This window comes from Boleophthalmus pectinirostris, unplaced genomic scaffold (assembly GCF_026225935.1).
Source record: "Boleophthalmus pectinirostris isolate CB_2022bp ecotype Guang Dong unplaced genomic scaffold, ASM2622593v1 HiC_scaffold_317, whole genome shotgun sequence".
NCBI classification, from domain to species: domain Eukaryota; kingdom Metazoa; phylum Chordata; class Actinopteri; order Gobiiformes; family Gobiidae; genus Boleophthalmus; species Boleophthalmus pectinirostris.
Window position 1 is genome coordinate 1 of NW_026571309.1, and position 23,260 is coordinate 23,260.

The 23,260-nt window shown below is 37.2% G+C and overlaps 4 protein-coding genes across 7 annotated transcripts; 3 read left to right on the top strand and 1 right to left on the bottom strand.

Annotated features, from left to right (window-relative positions):
• The first annotated feature begins 3,029 nt into the window (after window positions 1-3,029).
• On the top strand, window positions 3,030-7,922 carry gcfc2 (GC-rich sequence DNA-binding factor 2). Of its 2 annotated transcripts, none has more exons than XM_020938962.2 (18): window positions 3,030-3,777; window positions 4,045-4,161; window positions 4,269-4,469; window positions 4,547-4,795; window positions 4,875-4,972; window positions 5,048-5,172; window positions 5,270-5,453; window positions 5,524-5,647; window positions 5,770-5,812; window positions 5,914-6,011; window positions 6,106-6,305; window positions 6,393-6,537; window positions 6,617-6,738; window positions 6,819-6,895; window positions 6,981-7,047; window positions 7,137-7,277; window positions 7,375-7,511; window positions 7,597-7,922. In XM_020938962.2, exons 1-18 carry the CDS (start codon window positions 3,468-3,470, stop codon window positions 7,727-7,729), a joined length of 2,571 nt encoding a protein of 856 aa, XP_020794621.1. In that variant the 5' UTR covers window positions 3,030-3,467; the 3' UTR covers window positions 7,730-7,922. The 2 variants fall into 2 exon arrangements, with proteins under 2 accessions (XP_020794621.1, XP_055017049.1); XM_055161074.1 differs by having other exon boundaries at window positions 4,272-4,469.
• A 60-nt stretch (window positions 7,923-7,982) lies between these two features.
• Window positions 7,983-11,507, bottom strand: LOC110172924 (saccharopine dehydrogenase-like oxidoreductase). The gene is made up of 12 exons (XM_020938885.2): window positions 11,078-11,507; window positions 10,564-10,676; window positions 10,078-10,158; window positions 9,802-9,931; window positions 9,680-9,729; window positions 9,463-9,593; window positions 9,248-9,365; window positions 9,060-9,179; window positions 8,915-8,971; window positions 8,736-8,847; window positions 8,542-8,623; window positions 7,983-8,420 (listed from the first exon to the last, which is right to left on the bottom strand). The coding sequence occupies exons 1-12, from the start codon at window positions 11,274-11,276 to the stop codon at window positions 8,330-8,332; spliced, it is 1,284 nt and encodes a 427-aa protein (XP_020794544.2). The 5' UTR covers window positions 11,277-11,507; the 3' UTR covers window positions 7,983-8,329.
• Window positions 11,508-11,654: 147 nt separating this feature from the next.
• Window positions 11,655-14,609, top strand: tfb2m (transcription factor B2, mitochondrial). The gene is made up of 10 exons (XM_020938956.2): window positions 11,655-11,809; window positions 12,218-12,543; window positions 12,649-12,805; window positions 12,889-12,980; window positions 13,079-13,232; window positions 13,307-13,455; window positions 13,534-13,623; window positions 13,705-13,764; window positions 13,847-13,995; window positions 14,076-14,609. The coding sequence occupies exons 2-10, from the start codon at window positions 12,265-12,267 to the stop codon at window positions 14,263-14,265; spliced, it is 1,320 nt and encodes a 439-aa protein (XP_020794615.1). The 5' UTR covers window positions 11,655-11,809; window positions 12,218-12,264; the 3' UTR covers window positions 14,266-14,609.
• A 154-nt stretch (window positions 14,610-14,763) lies between these two features.
• Window positions 14,764-22,651, top strand: cnsta (consortin, connexin sorting protein a). Of its 3 annotated transcripts, none has more exons than XM_055161071.1 (13): window positions 14,764-14,883; window positions 15,798-15,849; window positions 15,932-16,258; window positions 16,809-17,239; window positions 18,026-18,056; window positions 18,602-18,688; window positions 18,806-18,887; window positions 19,334-19,355; window positions 19,502-19,544; window positions 19,634-20,190; window positions 20,490-20,669; window positions 20,965-21,106; window positions 21,181-22,651. In XM_055161071.1, the coding sequence occupies exons 2-13, from the start codon at window positions 15,837-15,839 to the stop codon at window positions 21,387-21,389; spliced, it is 2,124 nt and encodes a 707-aa protein (XP_055017046.1). In that variant the 5' UTR covers window positions 14,764-14,883; window positions 15,798-15,836; the 3' UTR covers window positions 21,390-22,651. The 3 variants fall into 3 exon arrangements, with proteins under 3 accessions (XP_055017046.1, XP_055017048.1, XP_055017047.1); XM_055161072.1 differs by having other exon boundaries at window positions 14,788-14,883; window positions 15,937-16,258; XM_055161073.1 differs by lacking the exon at window positions 15,932-16,258.
• The last annotated feature ends 609 nt before the right edge of the window (window positions 22,652-23,260 follow it).

The window sequence follows — 23,260 nt, forward strand, 5'->3', positions numbered from 1 at the left end:
ACAACACTAAAGAGATGGTGAGGCTATTACAAAACATATAGAGGTCTTGCCTAATACCGTAATGCCCTTCACTTTTACTTCTGTCATAAGTTTATGATAAATAAATGTTCACAAGTTTGTCAAGAGTGTTTTGAAAAAGATCCCAAGATCATTTGTCAAGAGTGTTTTGAAAAAGATCCCAAGATCAGTAATTCATTATTAGAGCTTTTATACAAGCTGAAAAGGTAAAGTTGGTTACAGTGAGTCACAAGCAGCACCAGGCCTTTATAAACAGGTGTGAGCATTGACCGAACTGTAAAATCATGCATCATTGTGACGGAAAAATATGATTTGCCCTGTTGAGAATGAAAGCAAGCATAGAGAGAAGCCAAATGGACAAAAACAGTCTAGAGAACATGGTATACATCTGCCTAAGAAGTAGTATGAGATAATGAGCTATTATTATTCTCTCACATACTCACTGCTAGGGCTTACCATTCATTTTTGCAGGTGGTGGAGATGGTGTGAGGGATGTAGTCTTCAGCTTCTAATCAAAGCCATCTGCAAAACACAGAAACACCATGGTCAATGAAAGCTGCAGCAAAGATGGGACAGTGCTGTGACAGAGCAAAGCAGAGAAAGAGATTCTGGTCAGTCAGCACTCAAACAGGGCTTCTCCTGTGTGCTTCAGTCAGGGGAGCGCTGGCGGCATACCAAAGCCTTAAATGCTCTGGGACAAGTTCCAGCACTATTCACAGAGCTACTGAAGAGGAGAGCAGACCATTTAATACAGACTTCACGGCTGATACATCACCACGATGACACATTTGTTTTCACCGTTGGCCTCTGATCACTGTTGACGGTATCTTACAAATTAATTATTTATAGTTCTTAGTTTATTTTCACACAAATGTATTAATAAAATAAATGCTGCTGAAATGAACACATTTAGAAACTGGTTCATGTCACCAGTCAAATATGTTGTTACATAACTATTTTAAATCTCACTTGATGATTCATAATTGCAACATCATAATAGCTTACTTTGATGGTTGCAGCGTTGATCAGTTAAATTAAATAAGCAGAAATGTACCAGTTAAATCTGTCAAGTCAGCTTTTATTATTAGATTTTAAAATCTTTTTTCTATGGTCAGACTGACACATAAACTCCGGGAAGGAAAGAGAGGAAAATATTTTGGCTTCCTGCTTAGTAACTTGCTGAAATATGCATTTCCTGGTCCCAGGTCATGTGATAGGAAATGATTAGGAATTCTGGTTTGAGCTTTTGATCCTCTGGATCTAGACTAGGCAGCTAACAGAGGCAAAGGATCCCACATGTTTAGAAAAATACAGGCTTGTAGATTCCTGTGAAAGATTATAAGGACTGAGATGTTCCAATGGAGGACAAGACTCCAAGCTCAAGCCCTAGTTGGACACTCCACACTCCATCCGCCCCTTCTCCAGTTTCTGCCTTAATTCAACAACAAATGTACCTGTGCAATCATTTATGTAATCCTGCACTTTCAATACATACATATAGGCTAAAATACATAACAAGCTGTTTTTGAAGACACTGTGACTATTGCAGTGTGACTAAATAGCCTTAAATAAATACCAATGACCTCACAATAACAGAACTTCCGCTCATCCTTGGATAGAGAATAAGCCTTAGTTATACAAAGTTTCTTGTATCACAAGTACATTTAGATTTTAAGTAGAAATTTTAAGTTTGGACGACTTACAGTCATGTGGGAAATTATTTTTTTCAGTAGAAGGTTTTCTAAATCAGCAGCCACCCAGATCTGTCCATAGAGAGACTAGGGTTAGGACTTTCATTCTCTTGCCTCATACTGACCTCACTTGTGTGATATCAGTCCAGCTCCCACAGTGTCAGTCAGTGCAGTCAAGGCCTCAAGCAAAGAGCAAATCAAAGCAGCAAATCTCAGAGTGACAAATATTAGATCTTAATAGTATTTGCTCTTCATGGCATTCTGTTTTCTTAAGATTCAAGGCATGCCTCTCTTTGTTTCAGTGTTCCTTTAACCACCTTAATTAATTCATACTCTGGATAAAGCAAATATGTCATAGAAAAGCATTAAAATAACTATTACTAAAATGTTACATTCCAGTCATCACTGCATTTTGAATGGACTGTCAAAGTACCCTGCATAAATGGTTGTTGTAATTAAGATATTATGCAATTTTAGATACAAAACATACAACTGTCTATGTAGCACCATCAAGACTTAACTTAACTTAAAAATGTAAGGCATACAGGTAGAAGTTCAGGTATCTAGTTTATCAGTGATTAATTACATACTGTTAGATAAAATAATTACCTTAAATTAAAAATACACCATTATAATTTAGAAGAATATAATATTTTTTTTTAACTCTTGTATGTATACTGAAGATTAAATGATAGAGTAAGGGTAACATTCCCTGATCACTTGTCACCAGCATGCAACCTGCTCAACTCGTTTGTACCGAGAAAAATTAGCAGACTTTCCTGTGGGCCTGCTTATAATTAACTTTTATATAAATTCTGACTATATTTGACATGTTTTACCTAAGCTTTATCTTAACTTGCTAATGCCTTTCACAGCATTATTAAAAGATCAATGGAAGAGACAGAGGCTCTCAATTTGGACGTTTAAATCAACAGCAAATGTGCAGAAAAGTAGCCTAAAACTTGTCTGATAATACCAACACGGACCTAACGTGATGTTTTTTTTACAATATTAGGGCATTATCAAAGTTAAACTCATATTTAGACAAGCAGTTTCGTCTGCGTACCTCTTTCAGCAGCGCGGCCAAAAATCACCCACTTCCGACTTTTCGAAGGGGTTGTGGTTCTCATTCACGGCTCCTGGGCGGCTTCTCTGACACACTGAAGAGGTTTATTATCCCAGAAGAAGTAAATATCGGAAAATGTACAAGTACAGCCGCTTTTTCAACAGTGTGGACCTGTTGCTGACAGTTCTGTGTGTCACATCAACAACATGGCTGACGAGAGTGTGAACAGAGCTGTGCTGCCTGTGGGCGCTGTTAACTCCGCTCCAGAGGGAGGAGAGACAGAAGGGACTAGACTAGGGAGGAATGAAACGAGCACAGGACCAATGAAGACTGGCAATTATTGGCGAAAAATTTAACTTCTGTGGGATCCGCTACTTTTTAATTGATTTACTTACTTTTTTATTTTTTATTTAATTTTTTTCAATAGAACGATTTTTTAAAATATAAATTCACACATTTAGTATGGCGTGTTATTTTGTATTTAATATTTTTGTCTTGATTCACCACACTTACAAACAAACAAGCGGCTCTTTTCTTGCTTATTTTCTAAGCATGAATCGGCCAACAACTACATTGTCCAAAATGCATAGCGGTCATTTTACGCCATCCTCAGCGACATTTACAATCACTTTTTGTTGTGCCGTAAAGTACTTTATTTTTATCCAGCGCTTGTCACTTGTAGTGGAAACGTTATGTTCAACAAAAAGCCTCGGCGAAACTTTCGGCAGAGAAAAGGGGGTTCCAGTGATGAAGAGGAACAAGACATGGCCGTTGGAGATGAAAATGATAATGAGAAAAGTTCTGTTGTGGTAAATAGGCCACAGAAACTACCACAAAACCGCGGCATCTCCTGCAGCTCCAAACGGGAAGCGCCCCCTTCAAAATCGGACAGTAGTGATGATGATGAGGAAGAGGAGGGAGACGGAAAGGAGCTCACAACAAAAACACAGAACGATGCAGGCAAAAACAAAACAAACACAGTTCTCAGTTTTTCTGAGGAAGGTAACGGTTTCTAATAATAATGGTACTCTGCAAAGTATTACATATTCTGTTGTAAGTAATTAAGTACATGTGCCCTATGTACATGTGCCCTGAGAGTCTGCTTGAACTTTAATTTAAAGTGTTTTTTTGTTGTTGTTTTTTTACTGTTGAACAAAGCAATAACATCTCCATGAATACAAGCAGATGGCGGACTCGTCCCCACAACTGTTACTTACATACATGGTAACACAGTGCACCTTTAATCTAATTTATAACTTTGATGTCCAGGTGGAGATGTGGATTTTAAGTTGAATAAATCAAAAGACAGAGCAGTGCTGTTTCAACGCAGGAAGAAGGAGACGACAGCCAAGACACAAAAGACACCAAAACCTTCTAAGTCTCTCAGTATGTCCACCATAATAGTTTTATTATTATTATCTTCAGTTAGTCACTTATATATTCAAAAGTCTATTTAACTGAGTGTGATTTCTTAACACAATAATGATATTCAGCAGCAACCAGCACACCCGTTTTACAGAAGGAAGATTCTGGCGATGACTCTTCTTCAAACCATGACAGTGATGATAATAATGGGAACACAGTGTCGGACAGTGGCAGCAATACAGATGATAAAAGTGATGTTCACATGAAACCTGGTTCATGTTCTCCACAATCTAGTTCTGGATCCAGCCACAGATCTGGCCCTAAACAAGGTATTTACTAAAAAAAGTCGTCAGTTTTTTTTAAATGAATGCACTTTTAAGTTTTTGTGATCGGTTTTATTTTCCAGTAATTATTCCTACTGCCAAAGAAATTGAAGCAGCGAAGAATCTGCGACGAGCCAATTTGGTTAAAAAAGAATATATTCCCCTGGACAAAGATGGTCATAGTTCAGCTGCTAGCACCCCTGAGCAGTTTAGCACCAAGGACGAAGATGAACAAGTAGAAAATGACAGTGATGAGCTTGACGATCATGAGAGAAGAATTGAGTTTGCGCCTCAGCCTAAAAGCATCAGAGACAGAATAGCAGAACAAATGGGTACAGATCTCCACAAAATCACAGTGCATTTTGTGTTTGCTTGCCATTTTAGACCAATAATACAAACTTTTATTTGTAGGAGATAGTGATGACAGTTTATCCAGGACTGACGAGGAGCAGGAGCTATGGGAGGAAATGCAAATTGGAAAAGGTTTAAAAAGACGACCAGGAGAACAAGTAAATAATTGTCATCTTGTCATCTATTAATATTATTATTTTATTTATTTACACCGCTATGTAATGTTCCATTAGAGCCCATCTGAGAGTGAATCAAGTAGCTACAGCAGCAGCAGACCGGAACGGCAAAGGCAGAAGAATAAAATCCCTGCTCTTCCTGATGTCTCAATCGCAGTGATTAAGAAGAGAATCACAGTGAAGTCAGTATATATTTTTGTACCATTTTTTCCCAACATATATACCAAATTTTACCCAATCTTCGTTTTGCATTGATAACATTTTATTTAATATTTGTAGAGTCGAGTCTTTGAAAGAAGTGCACAGGGCTCGTGAGGCTGAGTTTCGGCGAATGGAAGGAGATATTGAAAATGCAAGGTGCTCTGCTGAAAATCTAGAAGAGAGTTCATTGGAGCTTGAGCTAAAGTTTTATAGAGACATGACTCTGTATACCCATAATCTTGTGGAATGCCTGCGTGAAAAAGTAATTAAGCATAGTTTTGTTTATATACTAACCCATTAACAGACACTAACACAACACCTGCTTTTTCCAGATCGTTGAGATCAACTCATTGGAGTTGGAGCTGCACACGTTGCTGTCCGACCAACTGAACTCATTGTCATCTCGGAGACGACAGAACGTCAAAGACCAAGCAGAACATCTACTACAACTGAGCTGTAAATTACTATGTTTTTTTAAAGTGTGAAAGTACATTATTTCAGTCCTGTCTACATACCATCTGTCTATTTGAAATGTGTTTCACATAAAAATACCAATGCTTTCAATGTTATATTTTTAGATAAAACCAATGAACAAACTGCTAATGGAAAAGCAATTCTTGGGTAAGAGCAAACTGTCGATTTATATTTCTTTATTACTTTAATTTCTTAAAAATTTTTTGAAAGAAAAAGAAGATATATAATAATTATTTTACTGCTTTTAGTGACACAGCTCTTACTGTAAAGATTGAGGAAGATTTTGATGTACCTGAAGACACAATGCCTTTCCCTGAAGAAGAGGAGGAGTGTCATAAACAAATGGGTAAAATATAAACTGGTGTTTTGTGTGTTAATTTAAACAATGCTGTTAAAGAGAAGGTAATTATCTATAAATTATATTCTCAAATCTGCTCCAGAGGATATTCTGTTGCGGTCCAAGGCTGTTTTTTCTGATGTAAAAGATGATTTCTATGAAGTGAAAAAGATTCTGTCCCGGTTTGAGGAATGGAGACGATGTTACTCAGACTCGTACCATAACGCTTATATCTCTCTGTGCCTACCTAAGTTACTGCACTCCATTATAAGGCATCAGCTCCTGTCCTGGAATCCTTTAAAGGTATTTTCTGCAAATTAACGATCTACTCTAAGTTTTTATAAATAAATAGAGTGGCATCTGACAGGTCGTTCTCTTTGTGTTTCTTAGGATACGAGTGAGAGCTTTGAAAACATGCCGTGGTTCACTGCCTTGGAGACTTTCTGTCATGGACACGGTCATGAAGAGCTGGAGCACACAGACCGACAGACTGTGACAAGTGTTATAGAGAAAACATTATTTCCAAAACTAACAGGTATTGAACCTTTCTCTCCATGCTGCACATCTGTGTAAAGGTATAAACCAATTAACTAAATGTTCAAATCTATTTTTAGCTTATGTTGAGATGATTTGGGATCCTATGTCGCTGCATCAAACTGGTTGTCTGGCTGATTTGTGTCATAGACTGAAGGAAGACTATTCCATCTTTCAAGGAGAGCGAAGTAAACCAGTTAAGGTACATATATGAACTAATTATGATTAGCTTACTGAAATCTTAAATCAATATAGTTTTAATATGTTTTAATTTTTATGTAGGCATTCCTAGATGCTGTGGCCAGTCGTTTGAGAGCCTGTGTTGATGAAGACATCTTTATTCCAATCTATCCCAAAAGGTTACTGATACTGATACTGTTACTGATGAATAAACCTAATCTAGTGTACAGTAATTAATTTCTCAATGTTTCCACTTAAATACAGGTTCTTGGAGGATTTGTCTTCTCCACAGTGTCATTTCAGGGAGCAGCAATTCTGGACAGCTATAAAAGTAAAACGGCAAATACTACATCTACACCTTTTACCTTAAATTTCTAGTTAGGATTATTTACATATTTAATTTCCTTTTGATGATTTTAGCTTCTTTGCATCATGGGAAAGTGGGATTTGTTGCTTCCCGAATTTGTATTGAAGGAACTGATGTTGGATAAACTTCTCAGTCGGTACATTATCATCGCTTTAGTCAACTCTACAGGAACCAGACTTAAAGCGTGCAAAAAGGTATTTTAAATCTTTCAGCATTTGTATTTGTTTTAGGGTGTGAATACATGCATTCTTTGGAGCTACATCGTTTGTTGTACATTGTACTGTTTTACAGATTGCAGAAAGTTTGCCATCCTCTTGGTGCACAGGAGAAAGTACTTGTTTACCTCAGCTTCAGTCTTTCAGAAACTATTTGGTTCAGACGGTTCATTCCGTATGTAAACAACAATCTCCAAAGGAACCGAGTACAAAGTAAATCTTAGCATATGAAAAAGTTAAATGTTTGATAATACTTATGTTCTGTTCATTATGTCCTTTTTTCTGTTTTGTTTTTTAGATCTGCTGTGACTGAAATTCTGAAGATTTTAAGTCGTGTTAGATGCTATGACTCTATAATGACAATAGCAGAGAAATATCACTATGAGGATGCCATCTATACTCATCAGCTGATTAATCAGGATGCAGTTTGAATGTTGACTCAAAACAACCGGTACATAATCACGAACAGCAATATTGGCCCATTGATTATTGAATATTTTATCCAATTGTTTGTGTACTGTGTAAAAGATCCGTTATTTTGTATACTACTATTTTAACATGCATAACTGTATTTGATTATTTTTGTGTTAATGTTAATAAATATATTTTTAATGATTCCTGAAATGGGTAGGACTGTCACTGAGCAGTCAGATTGTCTTTAAAAGTGAAAACACAATTCATGTATTAGAGCTTCATTGATGTAATTTTAATCCATACAAACGGGAAATGACACTGAATATTATTGCAACAGTTGCAGAAGAACTTCCACAGTGTTCAGGCAAACAATGTTTGGTATTTGGACAAAATTGCTTAAACGTTAAATTTCTTTAACGGTGGCCCAAGCCATGCATACACATGACTCTTTCACTGAAAGAGAATGTAAAGCAACTAATACAACCAACAACTAGGGTTATTACTGTAAGGTCTGACAAGTTTAATTTTACAAAGATCTATACAAACTGAAGCTATGCTAACTGGCTTTATGCATTCATACTTAGTGCTCAAAGTTGATTGGGTAAATGGGAGCCAATTTAAAGAACAGAAAACTGAATGCCATGCTTGTTAAGCCGGTTGATCAGTGTGGTTTTTGCAAAGGCGGCTCCTGGTGTATACACTCCTCCCCTGAAAATAAAAGGTATGAAATTATTTGCAAAGTAGGTTAATACAATAACAAAGGAGACTGCGACTAAACTGAGGAGTTTTTAATGTCACAAGAATTATTGAATGACTGATGACAACTTACTTCTTAGGCAATGCGGGAGATTCATTGAGAATGGTCAGAGCAGCCTGAACCATGGCAATGGGCGTTGCCACATATCCACATTCTAAAAATTGAAGATCCATTTAAGTATGTGTGCATGTTTTAGTTGATAATGTAGTTAAATTAAATTGAACCACAACTACTTGAGTAAATATACATTTCAAACAGGGACATACCAGGTCCTTGAACAACAGCACGGATCTTGCCATCTGGTTTTCCGCGAGAAGGGTCCTGTCCATCTGTGTAACCCTCTCCATAGAAAGCTAACTGGAAGGATGACCCCTCCAGCTAAAAAGCATATACAGAAATTGAGAAGCTATATAAATTTTTACATTTCATTCTGAGCTGTAAATACCTGCTTTCTAGTTGGTCCCGCCTTAGAGAAGAGCCCACAAGTAAAGATTTCTGGATACTACAGTGAAAATACAAAAAAAAAAAAAAACCCTTGTAATATAAGAAAATGCTAATAATAAAATCAAACCTAAATATGCATATTTTACCTTGATGAGGAGGTTGCGCCCAAAACTGAACTTTACCATAAACCAGAACATGATGCCAGCAAACATCAGTTTGATAACATTACTCAAACCCCCAACACCTGCATATGCGCCGTACTGGACCTAGGGAAGAAATATCCTGTTTAAAAAGAACATTGTGAAATATAACAAAGTACAAAAAGTAGACTTACTGGTGTGACTTCGTCGTGTTCCACAAGGAAGCGCTGTGTTCTCTTTACAACCGAAGGGTCAGAGCCCATAAATGGTACAGTGTATTGCTGAATCTCATTACTGTAGAACAATGCGCCTCTAAAATGTACAATGAACCAGACAATAAAACGCACTGTTTAGCTATTTATGTTATGTACTCAAGTTTATGGTCAAAATGGCTAAATGGAATATTAACCTGCGTTTGAGTCTTGAACCAACAACAGGAAGGGCTTTGTGATTAAATTTCTTCCGCAGGCTTTGAAGTTTTTTACCATCTGCAAATCCATATACAGCTGACTGCCATGTGCCATCATGGATACAACCACCCTAAAAATAAACACAATTAAAAAGGGGGGGAAAAAAACATATGTATTTATATGTGTGTACAAAAAAAGAGACTCGAATTAGCTTACTTCAGGTCCTAAATTGACAGTGAGAAAGCTTTCAACTGCTGTCAATGTCCCTGTGGAAAGAAAATGGCTTTGAATAGAACTGTTAAAACATATTGCTTATTAAAAAAGTACTACAGTAATACCTTTAAACTGATCCCTGGTGAAGAGGACTCCCATGTCTGCTGGTATGGAATCAAATCCGCAGCTTCCTATTATGTAAACATCTTTTTCTGCTGCCGGACTGTCATAATTGAGCTGCATTGTCTCCAAAAACTGTAGCCAAACAAAAACAATTCAGAATGTGCAAACATTGGTGAAAATGTTCTTTTTGTGGTTTAAGGTCCTTTGATATTTGGCAGTGGGATATCTTAAAGTTAAGTTTCGGCAAATTAGAAATGCATAATAGCTGCATGGCGTACCTGAGGCTCTCCACATAAATCAATATGGTGTGCTCCATTCTCCACGCAAGCCTTAACCACTGGCTCACCATAAAATCTATACTATGAACGACAATAACAAAAAAGATTAACTACAGTAACAATACAAGTGACTAATAACTCTAAAACACAATCAAGATTATTTGCATGAATTAACATAAGTAAGACCTCGATACACAGTACTGATTATATTACCAAGATATCAAGTGTGAAAATTAAGAAGTCTTTTTGTCATGAAATAGCTGCAAAAAGATTCTGAATAAATGCACAATGCAGTGTATTGTAAGCTGCAAGTCTGTAACATCCATTGTGTCAGTGACAGTTGTGTTGCATAAGGAGCTGCTGATAATAGAAAAGAACGATTGAACAAATTTGTCTCTTTTTGAGAAACTATGCAAATAGATCACAAGTTATATGGAGGGAAATTATAAAAGGTGCTGTGTAGAGTTATTTAATCAAAGTACTTACTGGTCCAACACAGTTCAGAACAATCACAGCCTGTTTGCACATGGCTGCCAAGGAGTCTGGCTCTCCAACATCAGCAACAATGATGTCCACCTCTGTTCTGAGCTCAGGCTTACCTGTGCACAGAATTGAGTTATCGGCATCAACAGACACCATTATTCAGTCAGTGGGATATATTGCACGCAATGGGACTATATGCCATTGTCCCATTAACTGTCCACTTCATATAAGAGAGACAAAGAGCTGAAAATCTAATTCTGGAAATCAGCATTAGAGCAAGATTTTATAAATATGCTACTCAGTTGTGTGCATCAGATTAGTGTTAATACTTCATACAGGTTATCTTTTTGTACTTTGGAATTAGCTCGCAACAAAAACTAATCAACCACTTTGTCCAGATAAATCCCAAACGCCTTAATAATCAGGTTTTTAAAAGATTCACACCCTTTTAAATAAAAATGAATTGCCAGTAATGCCACTGTATTAAAAAAGGAAAATTGGTTTAAAATCCACATACTCAACACTCCAGCAGCTTGCTCTACTATTTTCTCCAGTTTTTGCTTGCTTCTTCCAGCCACGGCCCACTTCAGACTCCCATTCGGACCTTCAGAAGCAGTGCGAGCCACTTCTTCCACCACAAACTGCCCAGTAAATCCGGAGGCACCGAAAATGACCAAGTGGTAGGGTCGGTTTGGGGATATTTCTACCGATGGCATGGTGACAGTAGTCTAGAGGAGAGAGGTCAGCGCACTTGTCAGACTGACGACTGTTACAGCAGGGTGCTCGCTGCTGCAGCCTTCTCTTATCTAGAGCGCTTCCGTAGCCTGTCGTGCTACATGATGCTAAAGTGATCCTATATTACAAATAGGGGCCATACTGAAGGGACTGCCAAGCAAAATATAAATGCATATCTACTATGAGAGACTGTTTTACTGTACGTTGTCACACTGATACATTATTAACATAAAATTCCGTTCTTTGTGTTTTTGAGTGTTGCACTTTCTCGAGTTTTGATTGGCCAGGGCCTAACCGCTAAGGACTCGCTGATTGGCTCTCACGAACGTCTTTTACTAATGACGACAATTACGTGCGCCCATTGTACCACGAGTGGTTTATGAAAACAAGTTACGAAGGGTCAACATGCTTGTTCTTCAATGTCAATGGTTTTTAATGCAGATCAGTCAACGACAGTTCGGTTTTAATGGATTGCTCTCGCTAGCTGTGAATTTATAAGATATATGCTACTCCGGTAGGTCTTGTATGTCCTTATAAACTTGATCCTCTAAGAACATGGCGTACATTAGCTAATCTTGCTAACTACCTCTGGACAAGCATTGGCTAACTTTGCTACTACTTTACTTTTAAGTAGTGTTTTGGTATATAGTAACATTAAATATATAATTTTATTTAATTGTTGTATAATTACGTCTCCGTAAGACGGTATTACTGCAGACCATGTTCGCGCATAGACGTGTATAGTTCAAAAACATAATACAGATCAATGTGCAATCTATGGTCTACTCTTTAACAGTTCATATTATTATTATTCGTATAATCTTATTCTTTATTTGTACTTAAACATTTTTGCACACTATGCAGTTTTATGCAATTGCAATACTTGTTAATTGATCATAACCGTTTTGATTCCCATTCTCAGACTTCTTAAGACGCTTCCTCTTCATCTTTTGGCCACTGGACGTCACCATGTCTACTTCGATTTGCAGAGTAGTGGAATTATTAATGAGATCTGCTTGTTGCCACACCATCAGAAATAAATCACCTTTGCACAGACAAGTATTGGGCCATGTTAGACCTTGTGGCCACAGTGGTCTGTTTCTTACAGCAGTTCAAAGAAGAGCCTACAGTTTGGACAGACTGTCCTCTCAGTCATCCAAAGGTCAAACTTCACAACAGCCTCGCACTGAGAGGTTGTCTCCATCCTCAGCACTAACGCAAAGAAATCTGTCTGCAGCAGCTGTACAAGTGAGACAAAAGAAACCATTATCAGTCATTTACAAATGAAAAAATAATATGAAAATAATACAGTATAAGAAATTCATTATTAATTGTAATTTCTTCTCTGCCTAGTCCCGTCCCTTATGCCAATATGATTTCCGAGACAAGGCCCGGACGTGCAAAAAAAATAGATATTTCATTGTCAACCCTGAACTTGCCACACTTGTGACGAAACACCTTGGGCCTGACATAGAAGATTCTAAAATGGTTGTGTTTGAATGTAACCCAGGTGTGTGTTATCATCATGACACAAAAATATGTTAATGATATGAAGACAGCAAAAATAATTTGCTGTTTGTTTTTGCATGACAGGGCCTGGTGTGCTCACAAGAACACTGCTAAAGGCTGGAGCCCAAAGAGTGGTTGCTCTTGAAGGAGACAAGTCCTTTTTATACGATTTACAGGTAACTGATGCGGTATTTTGTAATCTAAAACATTAATTTATTTTTCCCTTAACACAGTATTGAAATTTAAATAATAACATTGCTTATTAATGTTGTAGGATTTAGAAGGTCGTCTTGATGGTCAGCTGGAAGTGGTTCATTGTGACTATTTTAAACTTGACCCCTTTGGCAGTGGACACCTTAAACCTCCTGTTATGACAACTGACAAACTTTTCACTGATCTTGGAATATCAGAGGCCAATTGGACTCATGGTAATTCATTATATAATAGAAGTTTGTTATTGTACATGTAAATTACATTCAAATTGATCTTAAATGTCTTCCAGATGTCCCAGTAAAGGTGGTTGGCATCCTTCCCCAGCGAAATGAACGTAGTATGTTGTTGAAGATGGTTTACGCTTTGTTTGAACGACTGTCAGTTTACAGATATGGAAGGATTGAGCTCAACCTCTTCATAAGCGAGAAGGAATACCAGGTAAAATATTATAATTTTAAAAATATATATAAAGAAGTCCAAACATTGTATATACTGTTGTTTATATCACTATTTTAGAAACTAACAGCATGCCCAGGTAACATGATGAACTACAGAGCTTTCGGTGTCCTGTGGCAGATGGCGTGTGATATTCAACTACTGCATAAAGTACATGACTTTCAAAATAACTACAAATAAATTAACTCGTGTGTTAAAGGATATAAAAAATAATGTGTCTTGTACTTACAGGAGCCATGGGAATCATTTGTGGTGTCTTCAAGACAAAGTGCTCCAGCCTCCCGAGGCAAAGTAAAAGAAGAAATTACTCTTAAATTTCATCAAAAATATATAGTAATATGAATATAAATGTATTCATGTGTTTTTCTCCTAGCTTCCTAATGAACATCTCTGTCTTGTGCAATTGCGTCCTCGGGCAGATTTGTTCTCCTCAGGTCTGACTCCCTCTAATGCTGCCACTCTACTCGTGATGGTCAAACAGTGTCTGGCAAAAAGAAAGGTCAAACTTATTGACAGGCTCAAGTAAGCATGTTCATGTTCAGATCCCAATGTTTCATTCATTCTCATTTTCTGTTTCATATAAATTTTTTTGTTGTTTCCAGTCTCTGGTCTCCAGACAGTGGAAGTAAATTCTTGTCAGAGTTGGGTTTACCTGAGGATATTCTGACTGGTCATGTATATCCAGAGGAGTATCTTCGACTGTTCCAGTTGATAGACAAAAGCCAGGAGTTCGCACAGAGTTGGCTCTATGAAGAACATCTGGAGAACACACAAAGAATGGGATGGGCCTGACAATAGTAATTTATTTATATTATACCAACATTGTAATGATGATAATTGACAAAACAAAAGGGGAAGAGTAATATATTGCCAAAAGAACATGTAGTTTCATCATTTAATAGAAATACTTGTTACTGTACCTCTATAATGTGTAGTCTAATCTAGCATAATAGTGACACTGTTAAATAAAATTTTCAGTCATAAGTATGTACAGATGTGTTTCTCAAACAATAATTAAATATGCAAGATTATCAATGTTTTAAACTCATCATAATCTCTTGTAAATGGGAATAATTTATATGAATGAACTTCTTGTAATGTACTCTTTTTTTTTAATAAAAAATATTTTGAATTTGCATTGACTGATTTATTTTACAAATTCTGTAAAATAAATCAATGGCAAAGCATTCTGTCTGACAAGATAAAATAGTATGCATATCATACATTGTACTTCCCTAGCAAAAGCTACAGAGGGCACCAGCACACGTAGATTAACCAGAATACCGCGCATGCGCCGTCACTGTTGCTCTTTTTTTTTTTTTTTAAGGACTATTTTCACCTCAGCAGAGCACAGATCATAACATCCATTTCTGATGCTCAAAGTGATGCCAGCAAAGACAACGATGACCTGTAAGTCATAATCGCTTTAAAACACGTCCGATTTTCTAAATGATAATTCTCTTTGTGTAAATAAATTTGAAGTATTTTTTGTTGTCATACGAGGTCTTCGCCAGATGTGGCTAGCTAACGTTAGCAATACATTACCTTCATGACAAATCGTGACCTTTACCAAACCAGTTATTTGTAGGTTTGCGTGTTTGTGTGTGTGGACAGCGGGGAAGTGTTAACAAATGTATATTGTTGATGACCTCGTTTTTAAATCTGAGTCTTACTTGCTCAACATAAGTGTCAATTTCTTACAAGCATCAGTGGCAACTTGGCTTATTTTTAAGAGCTTCACCACTGCTTCTAGTTTCTGCCCAAGAATGATTTCTGAATGATTTTTTGATGTATTAGTTTTTATTAATAATTTCAGTCAGTGTGCTGCAGTGCTGACAACACAAGGGTACTCTAACACTGGTTCTAGGATGGTGAAAGGATGGTTATGGGTTAATAAAGTATAACATCAAAATGCACCAGATGATTAGATACTGATGTTAATCATACGTGTTACTATTTCAGAAATCAACCTAGGGGCTTATACCTGGCTACAAAAAACAGTTAGCATTTGGAGTTCCTTGTTCCTTTGAGATTCCTTGTCTGATTATCACATCTTTTTATTCTTGAAGGTTAAGTTTGCACTGTGAACGTAATAATACTTAAATATTTGAATTATTTTCATATATGGTGCTGAGCTGTTCTAATGGTTTAGGCCCCAGGGCTTGGCTTAGGAATGGTGCCAAACTAGTTTTGTGCTTCCCTTGTTTCAGTTATTTGCTGTCATTAGTTTTGAGTCTTATGTTATCTGATGTTTCTATTCTATTCTTGATTTCTTTTATTATTATTCTATTCACTCTTATTTTCATTGCATTATTTCTTTGCAGACCAAAAAGGAGGCTAGGTCTTTGCGCAAGTTAGGACTAATGGATTATGGTGGTAAGTAGAGTGAGAGAACAAAATGTAAACTTTATTTAGTTATGCTTCTTGGCATGCATGTTATCATACTTTTATCCTGAAGGTCAGTTTGGGATGGAGGACAGTATAATGTCACAAGCGGTTGATCTCTGTGACAATCTTCCAGTAAACCTAAATAAGCTTGCACAAACACAGAGTAGACTTGCATCGGATAATGAAAATGGTGGGCAACAAGATTCAATGCAAAAAGCCCCTTTTAACTGCAAAGACTATGAGCAAAACAAACTTGACAAGGACATCTGGGTGGGACAGCTGGAGGAAGACCAGGATGAGGTGATGAAGGAAGAAGAGGACATCTCAGAGGATTTGAGTTTAATTCGCTGCCAATCCCCAGAAACTCCCATGACTGATTCTTCTTATTCAGAAACAGGTATGGGCCCTTATGACTTAACCACTATTTTTAAAGCAATAAAGCAAACAAAGTAGGTTACTGACAGGACGATAATGGTCAATTACTCATCTCACAAGCCAGTGCAGTATCTTTTTGATGCGTTCCATGATGTCATATTGAAACATATTTATTGTGTGGATTAAATCCAAGTGTCAAAGTTGCTATTGAGAGTAAATGGCAACTGTTACTAGCTTTGAAATAAATCTTTGGTTTAATGTGCAGCTCTGGTTACAGAAACCAAGTATGTAATTTGCTCAAATAATCTTAGTCACACATCCCAGCTATGTACAGTTTGTGCAGTAGTATTTTATTATTTAAAAAAGTAATTCATTGCATAGAAACCCAAAAGATCTAAGTACTTTTATTAATAGTGTTTCAAGTCAGTGGTCACATGTTTTCAAGTATAAGGCAAATTAAGGGATGCATGTCCATGGTCATGTGCTTGTGTTGGAAAGGCCCATACATTCTACTCTTGTATTCACTCTAATATCAGCTCTTAAAAGTTGTGTGTGTTACTTTGTCCTTTTAGGAAGTCTACTGGAGACACCCTATGCCCTCAGTCCTGGAACCAGTACAGAACCTGCCCCCTCCCTCTCTCTCATAGAAGGCCCAGACAAAGAAAACCAGAGCAGTGAATTAGATTTGGGTTATAGCAATTCAGATTTATCTGTAACAAAACCTGGTAGTTCAGAAAAATATACTGAAAATATCTTGGACCGTAATTTGAATCCTAAAATTGGGCCCAGTCCAAATCAAATACTGCAATGTGTTTCAATTGAGGATAGTCACTATAGTGGTTCTGGAGATTGGGAAACTCTTTCCTTTGCTGAAATGGAAACTTCCAAGCCAAGTTGCAATAAAGAGATCAACATGAATCAAGAACCATCACAACTCGTTGGATTTCTTGATCAGCTGTCAAAAAGGGGTGACGATACACATCTCCCTCTTTACCTGCATCAGGTAACTGTCAATTTCAAGAGGACAAGTTGTGTTTTATTTTTCATGATAACTTAATTTTGTGCCCTGTGCACACCCAGAAATCATATGGACTTTACACCTAAAGGCACTTCTGGGTGTGCTTTGCATATGTGCATGCCATGATTAGATAAAAAAAAAAAAAAAAAAAAAAAAAAAAAATATATATATATATATATATATATATATATATATATATATATATATATATATATATATATATATATATATATATATATATATTCCCCAGTCCATCTGTAAATTTTTCCAGTTTGCTTGACTCAACTTGCATGTTTTTGGGGTGTGAATATTTCAGTCACTTTGATTTAAAACAGCAGCTCGGCACGGCACACCTGAGCGTCACTGCCTTTCAGGCAAATAGCTGTATGCATGATTGCTGGTGAGGGATGATGATGACTAACCTTTAACAAGTGAACACATTAATGTTTTATTTAATTGCATTAGAAATGGAAGGAAGCCCAAGACTCCACTGCCCAATACTTCATTAGAAATGCGAGAGACATTGTGCCCTCCCTCTCATTCCTTGCTTTTCTGTTCGGTCCCTTTCTCACACACAAACACATCTCTGTTCTGAGATCAGCAGAGCAACTTGAAAAAAAAAACTTGTTAAAGAGAAGTTGCATTGTCCCTCTGTCATTTTTCACACTCTTTCTTCTGATTGACATGAGTGCCAGTGTATTACCTGATATGATATAATTTTATGTTATTTTTTCTTTTCATGTATGTGTGTACTGGTATTTTTTTGTCCAGATTGCTGAGGCCTTTGTCTCTCATGAAGACTGTATCCTTGAGGCTTCAGTGTTAATGGGTTTATATATTTAAATGTGATTACTATAGTCGGCACACACAGTATTCTTAGAAAATAATCAAATCTTCTAACTAGCTATATTGTTTTTTCACTTTCACCACAGTAACATTTACATAAAGAAAACATGATACACATTTAAAATGTATCAGTTTTTATTATTTATTTATTTATTTTTTATCATTAATTTATTTATTTACAAATTGCAAATTTCTAAGTTTGTTTCAGGATGCTGCTAAATGGAAAAAATTAAAAGTAAAGAAAGTTTTAGAAGAGATCAGAGGAATAAGAGAAAGCCTTAAAGTAGAAAAGCAAGCTTAGCTCTGCCATACGTACATTCTTTTTTCATTTTTTATAAAGTATTAGGTCGGAAAGGTTTTCTTGGATTATTGTTCAGACATGAACAGAACTCAAGCATGGCAAGTTCAGATAATTTATTCTCTTGACTTGTAGATTAGCAAAGCAGCTAATGCAGATGAGACATTACATAAGCGTGTATTTCTTAACCATTTGATGTTCAGATCAAAGGGCAATCTGGTGCGTACAACTTGAGAGACTCTACCACCAGAGACTACTGGATAATTTGAGTGCACTACAGAAACAGTGGGGTAATAATAATAAGATATGATTTTGCTTGATCACTTAATTAAAGAATAATTGGACGTAATTCTTATGTTGTATGTCTTATGATGTTACTTTTGCTGTGCTTTTCTCTCTGTCCCCAGAGACTCGGTGCAACACGGCAGTCTCTGCCCCAGCAGCCCAACATCTGGACACTCTCAGGCAGATCTGCCTAACACACAGTTGGTGAGAAAGTTCTGTAAAAGTCATTATTACACGAGTCATTATGCTGTAAACCAGGAGGTCATGCATGCTGTGTTGTTGGAATTTTTGGTTCATTGAAAACTCCCAAACAACCAGCACATTGATTTAAAATTTCTTTTGATATTTAATCACCTCTTTTCCACCTTTGCTAACACACACAGGATAATCTATGTAAATTGAATGTGCTATACGTTTCATGATGTGTGGTTAAGTGAATGATGGTTCACACATATGGCCTTTTGCTGCTGCAGCAGCAACCCAATTTAGACATTTGAGCCCAGGACAGTACTAGAGTTTCATTCTGCAGCCTTGTAGCAGCTAGTGAAATTTGTCCAGTCTAATATTAGACTGGGAGACTAGGGAAGTGTAACACATTTTACGTGTCTGTCTGTACTCTACTATCTCATACATTTTTTGTCTATTCACAGGCCAAAGTCGAGTGATGCTGTGGTAAGTCACTTGCTTGTGCTGTGTGTGAATATTAGAAGTAAAATAACTTGGTTATGTTATTGTAAGACAGCATCTGGTGTCAGTGCTTTGGTTTTGTTTGAACTTTGTACAGTTCTTGTGTAGTAATAGGTATAATTCATTTTTAGTGTGCTTCTCTGGATCATTTGATAGTGCCTTCATGCAGCTCAGGTAAACAGATGTTTGCATTTGCAAATATAACAGCAGAATACAAAATATAAAACTTTTGTTTGTTTGTTCTCATTGACTTACATTTTTAGACTGTCAAGCTAAGGGAACAATGGAGCAATTGAAAAGAGCGGAGGACTCCTCTGGGAGCTCTTTACTGTCACCCTCTATTGATCTGGGGGGTAAATTGGAGTCTTTTGAGGTCACAGAGTGTGATCAGGAAGACGGTAAATCAGAAAGGAAAGACACTTTCCACCAAGCTCAGTTGAATGAGGAGGGCTGTAAAGGAGATGAGCCAGAGGGTGGGCCGGAAGGCACCATGTCAGCTCAAGAAGATGGGGGTCCCCCCTCATGCACTGATGACATGGACCAGTCCAAAACCGCAGAGCAGCAAGAAGGAGGTCTGAGTCCAGCCCAAGAGCAGGAGGCAGATACAGAGGAGCCACGGGATGTAGAGGAGGCCACAGAAGCTCTGGAGATGGACGATGAGGAAGAAGGAGAGGAGGAAGGCCAGAATGGAAAAGCTTTTACTTTTTGTCCAGAGAGGCTTCCAGTGGAAACAGTTGTTAGTGCGGCAGCAGTGGAAATCCGACTACAGGAATCCAGAAGTGAGCCGGAGGAAACCCAGCTGAGCCCAGAAGACGCACAGGTGATAAAATGTCTTAACTATTATGCAGCCGCTAGTTTTTCTACAAAATAAAACTGAACAAACTGGATTTGAGATGCTCCCTTTCTCACAATTTCCTGTCACTTTTTTACTGATCTGTCAGCTACAAACTCTACAGAACAAAAAAGTTCTGACGCTGCTAATTGTAATTCCTTTCAAATTCCTTGCTAATTATTGTCTGTAATCTGCAGACAGAAAGTATTCAAATTATGTACATTATATTTAACCTTTATTTACTCTGGTTCAGTAGCAACTTGTGTATTACAAACCTTTCTTAACAGGACATTGGTAAAATCTGTCTGCCCCCTGAGATGCCTGTTTCTGAAGATGATGACCTAAATGAGCCCTTCCTGGATGATGAAAAAGAAGAAGAGGAAGAGGACTACGAGGTTGAACAGGCGGATCTCCTCCGAGCAGCTGCTGCATTAGACAACCTGGCAAAAATGATCACTGTAGAAGAAGTGAGCATATTATACACAGCATTGTTTTATGTGTTACTGACAACAACTAATATAAGGCCATGCATGGAACAATTAATCATTTTATCAAGCTCTTAACTTTATAGATTTTTCCACTTGAGGCAAAGTACTGTCTTTGCTAAGACACCAACTGGACAACAGAGAATGTTGCAATACCTATATTTGTTCCATTGTACCATATGGATGCTGCACACACACCTCTTATCCCATTTAGTTTGAACTTTGCCTCTTGGTGTAAAAAAAAACAACTTAGATTTTAATGCATCTTTTTGTTTAGCTGGTTCCTGCTCCTGGTTTAGTGTCTATTTTGAAGAAGAGAGTGTCCAGTCCAGCATCTGCAGGTGCAGAACATCAGAGCAATAAACTGCCAACCAAACGACGAGTTCGCTTCAAAGTTCCCGATGATGGCTTTGACAACGGTATGTATCACTTATTTTACATAAACTTGAAATCATTTTAAAAAAAATTATGAAGCCAATGTTTCCCCTGACAGAGATGGGTGGTGGAGACTCTTGCCTCCTCCTCTTCCTTCTGTGCCTGGTCACTGTTGTGATCAGTATTGGAGGTACAGCTCTTTACTGTGCACTAGGAGACCCGCACTCCTCAGTCTGTCAGGACTTTTCCAGAAATGCAGACTTCTACTTTGGTCAGATCCAACGCGGAATATCTCAAATCCAACACTGGTTTACTCCAACCTCATAGTCGGGCATTCCTGCTGCACACTGGGTATGTCCACTCAGCTTCACCTTAGGATATTTCTTTCTGCTTAAGTGGCATAAAATGCAAACTAATCATTCTGCATTTATGAAGATCTGGCCAACCTTTGCATTGGCTAAGCCTGAGAATGAAAAAAGTGGGTTTTTGAAGTCCAGATGAAAAAAGCTAAATCTGCCAATCTCTCTGTCAAAAACCTTGACCCTGGACTTTAAACCCTATAAAATATGGTTTGAATGTAAATATTACAGTAACGTATTGTTAAAAGGGCATGTAGATGCTGTCTGCACAAACTGCACAAATAGGAAGGAGCTGGTGCTGAATGCTCAAAAAGCATTGTGTTTATTACTTGGAATGAATTCCACATGTAACAATGTCTTTACTATTTATTTGGATGTTTACATATTTTGTAAACCTTTTTATCTAAAGGCATTTGCGTGTAGCCAGTTAAAAAATGTAGTAAAATAACTAAACATCGAACATTTGCCCAACAAATTGCTTATTCTTTGTGTAGCATTTACCGTATGTGTAGGAACCAAATTTTAATGTACTCTTTTAAAAGAATGTTTGAGCAACACTGGTACTTCTGTAACTCTAGGTTTTTCACAGCAGTCTTATTTTTTATTTGTAATGTCCAATACAATAATGCATCTTGCAGCAGGTATTTATTTCTCATTTGGTTTTTAGTTTGTTATTTTTAACACCAAACTATCCTGTGGCCCACTCACACATTAACTCTTATATTATTTGCTCTTAATGAGCTCTGACCCTATGGTGAAGAATCACTGCCCCACACACCATCACAGACAGTTCATACTATGCATTCTCAGTATTACCTTTTAAAAGGTGGTAAGTTTTAATAAAGAAACATTCTTCAGATCTGAGGATTTTGCAGGGACAACAGATCCATTGTTTTATTTGCACCTTGTCTGGCTGGTTCAGACCTTTTTAACTCCTAAGCGTTATCTTTTAATTTTGTTATTTATTATACAGATGTTTAATTTTAATTTTCCAATTTATTTCTCTCTCCTTTTTCATGGTTTGATATAAAAATGAATGATTTAATGTAGATAAAAGGATTAACAGTTGTATATAAAAATGTAAATCAAATTTCATTCTCAGTGAATGTTTCAAAAATGTCTTTTGTGTAAGATATCAATGAATGATTATGTTAATACTTTTATTACTGGTGAGAAACTTTGATTGTTTCTGTAAACTGCCTTTTCTTGTATTGAATAAAACATTTGACAGTCAACTTCAACAACTGTTCTTTCATGTATCATGAAGCGTGATGTTATATTTTACTGTGTATAATTTGATCATGACTACCCATAGATCCATGTGGCTCATAACTATAATCCATGATGTGGCTACGTCATTAGTGATTAGTGACAGTATGACGTCATGACGCAGTCGGGACGTCGGAGGCGGATGTAAACAGTTCTTTGCACGGTGCATGGAGGGAAAAATGAGCATGGCTCCTAAAGTAGAGCGCTTTGTCAGCCCAGGAAAAGGCAACGGGCTGCGAGCCACAGCCAGAATCAGGAGAGGAGAGCTGGTGTACTCCGCCGATCCTTTGGCCGCATGTGTGTCCCTCAAACAGGCCAAAAATGCATGTCATCACTGCTTCTCACGGTAAGAAAGAAGCATGAAGAATACCTACGTGTCTACCGGCTAACAGAAAACAGAATACATCTTGATCCCGTACGATTGTATAACGTGTGTAATATGATTTCATACACCTTTTATTCCTGCTGAGATGGATTACTATTTTCTACTGGGCTTGGATAACTTGACATAAATGCTGCCCCATAGACTCACTATATATTATACAGTATATGGTGCTGCGCGTTCAAATT

Coding starts and splice junctions, on each gene's coding strand:
- tfb2m (XM_020938956.2), top strand. CDS start 12,265: ATGTCTACTTCGATTTGCAGAGTAGTGGAATTATTAATGAGATCTGCT. Junction 13,765..13,846: donor CTCCAGCCTCCCGAGGCAAA/GTAAAAGAAGAA, acceptor TTTTTCTCCTAG/CTTCCTAATGAACATCTCTG. Junction 13,996..14,075: donor AAACTTATTGACAGGCTCAA/GTAAGCATGTTC, acceptor TGTTGTTTCCAG/TCTCTGGTCTCCAGACAGTG.
- gcfc2 (XM_020938962.2), top strand. CDS start 3,468: ATGTTCAACAAAAAGCCTCGGCGAAACTTTCGGCAGAGAAAAGGGGGT. Junction 5,454..5,523: donor TGGAATGCCTGCGTGAAAAA/GTAATTAAGCAT, acceptor TGCTTTTTCCAG/ATCGTTGAGATCAACTCATT. Junction 6,306..6,392: donor TGTCCTGGAATCCTTTAAAG/GTATTTTCTGCA, acceptor TGTGTTTCTTAG/GATACGAGTGAGAGCTTTGA.
- cnsta (XM_055161071.1), top strand. Junction 18,057..18,601: donor CTTTGTCTCTCATGAAGACT/GTATCCTTGAGG, acceptor TTTGATGTTCAG/ATCAAAGGGCAATCTGGTGC. Junction 21,107..21,180: donor CGATGATGGCTTTGACAACG/GTATGTATCACT, acceptor TTCCCCTGACAG/AGATGGGTGGTGGAGACTCT.
- LOC110172924 (XM_020938885.2), bottom strand. CDS start 11,276: ATGCCATCGGTAGAAATATCCCCAAACCGACCCTACCACTTGGTCATT. Junction 9,932..10,077: donor ATTTATGTGGAGAGCCTCAG/GTACGCCATGCA, acceptor GTTTGGCTACAG/TTTTTGGAGACAATGCAGCT. Junction 8,972..9,059: donor GGCGCAACCTCCTCATCAAG/GTAAAATATGCA, acceptor TTTTCACTGTAG/TATCCAGAAATCTTTACTTG.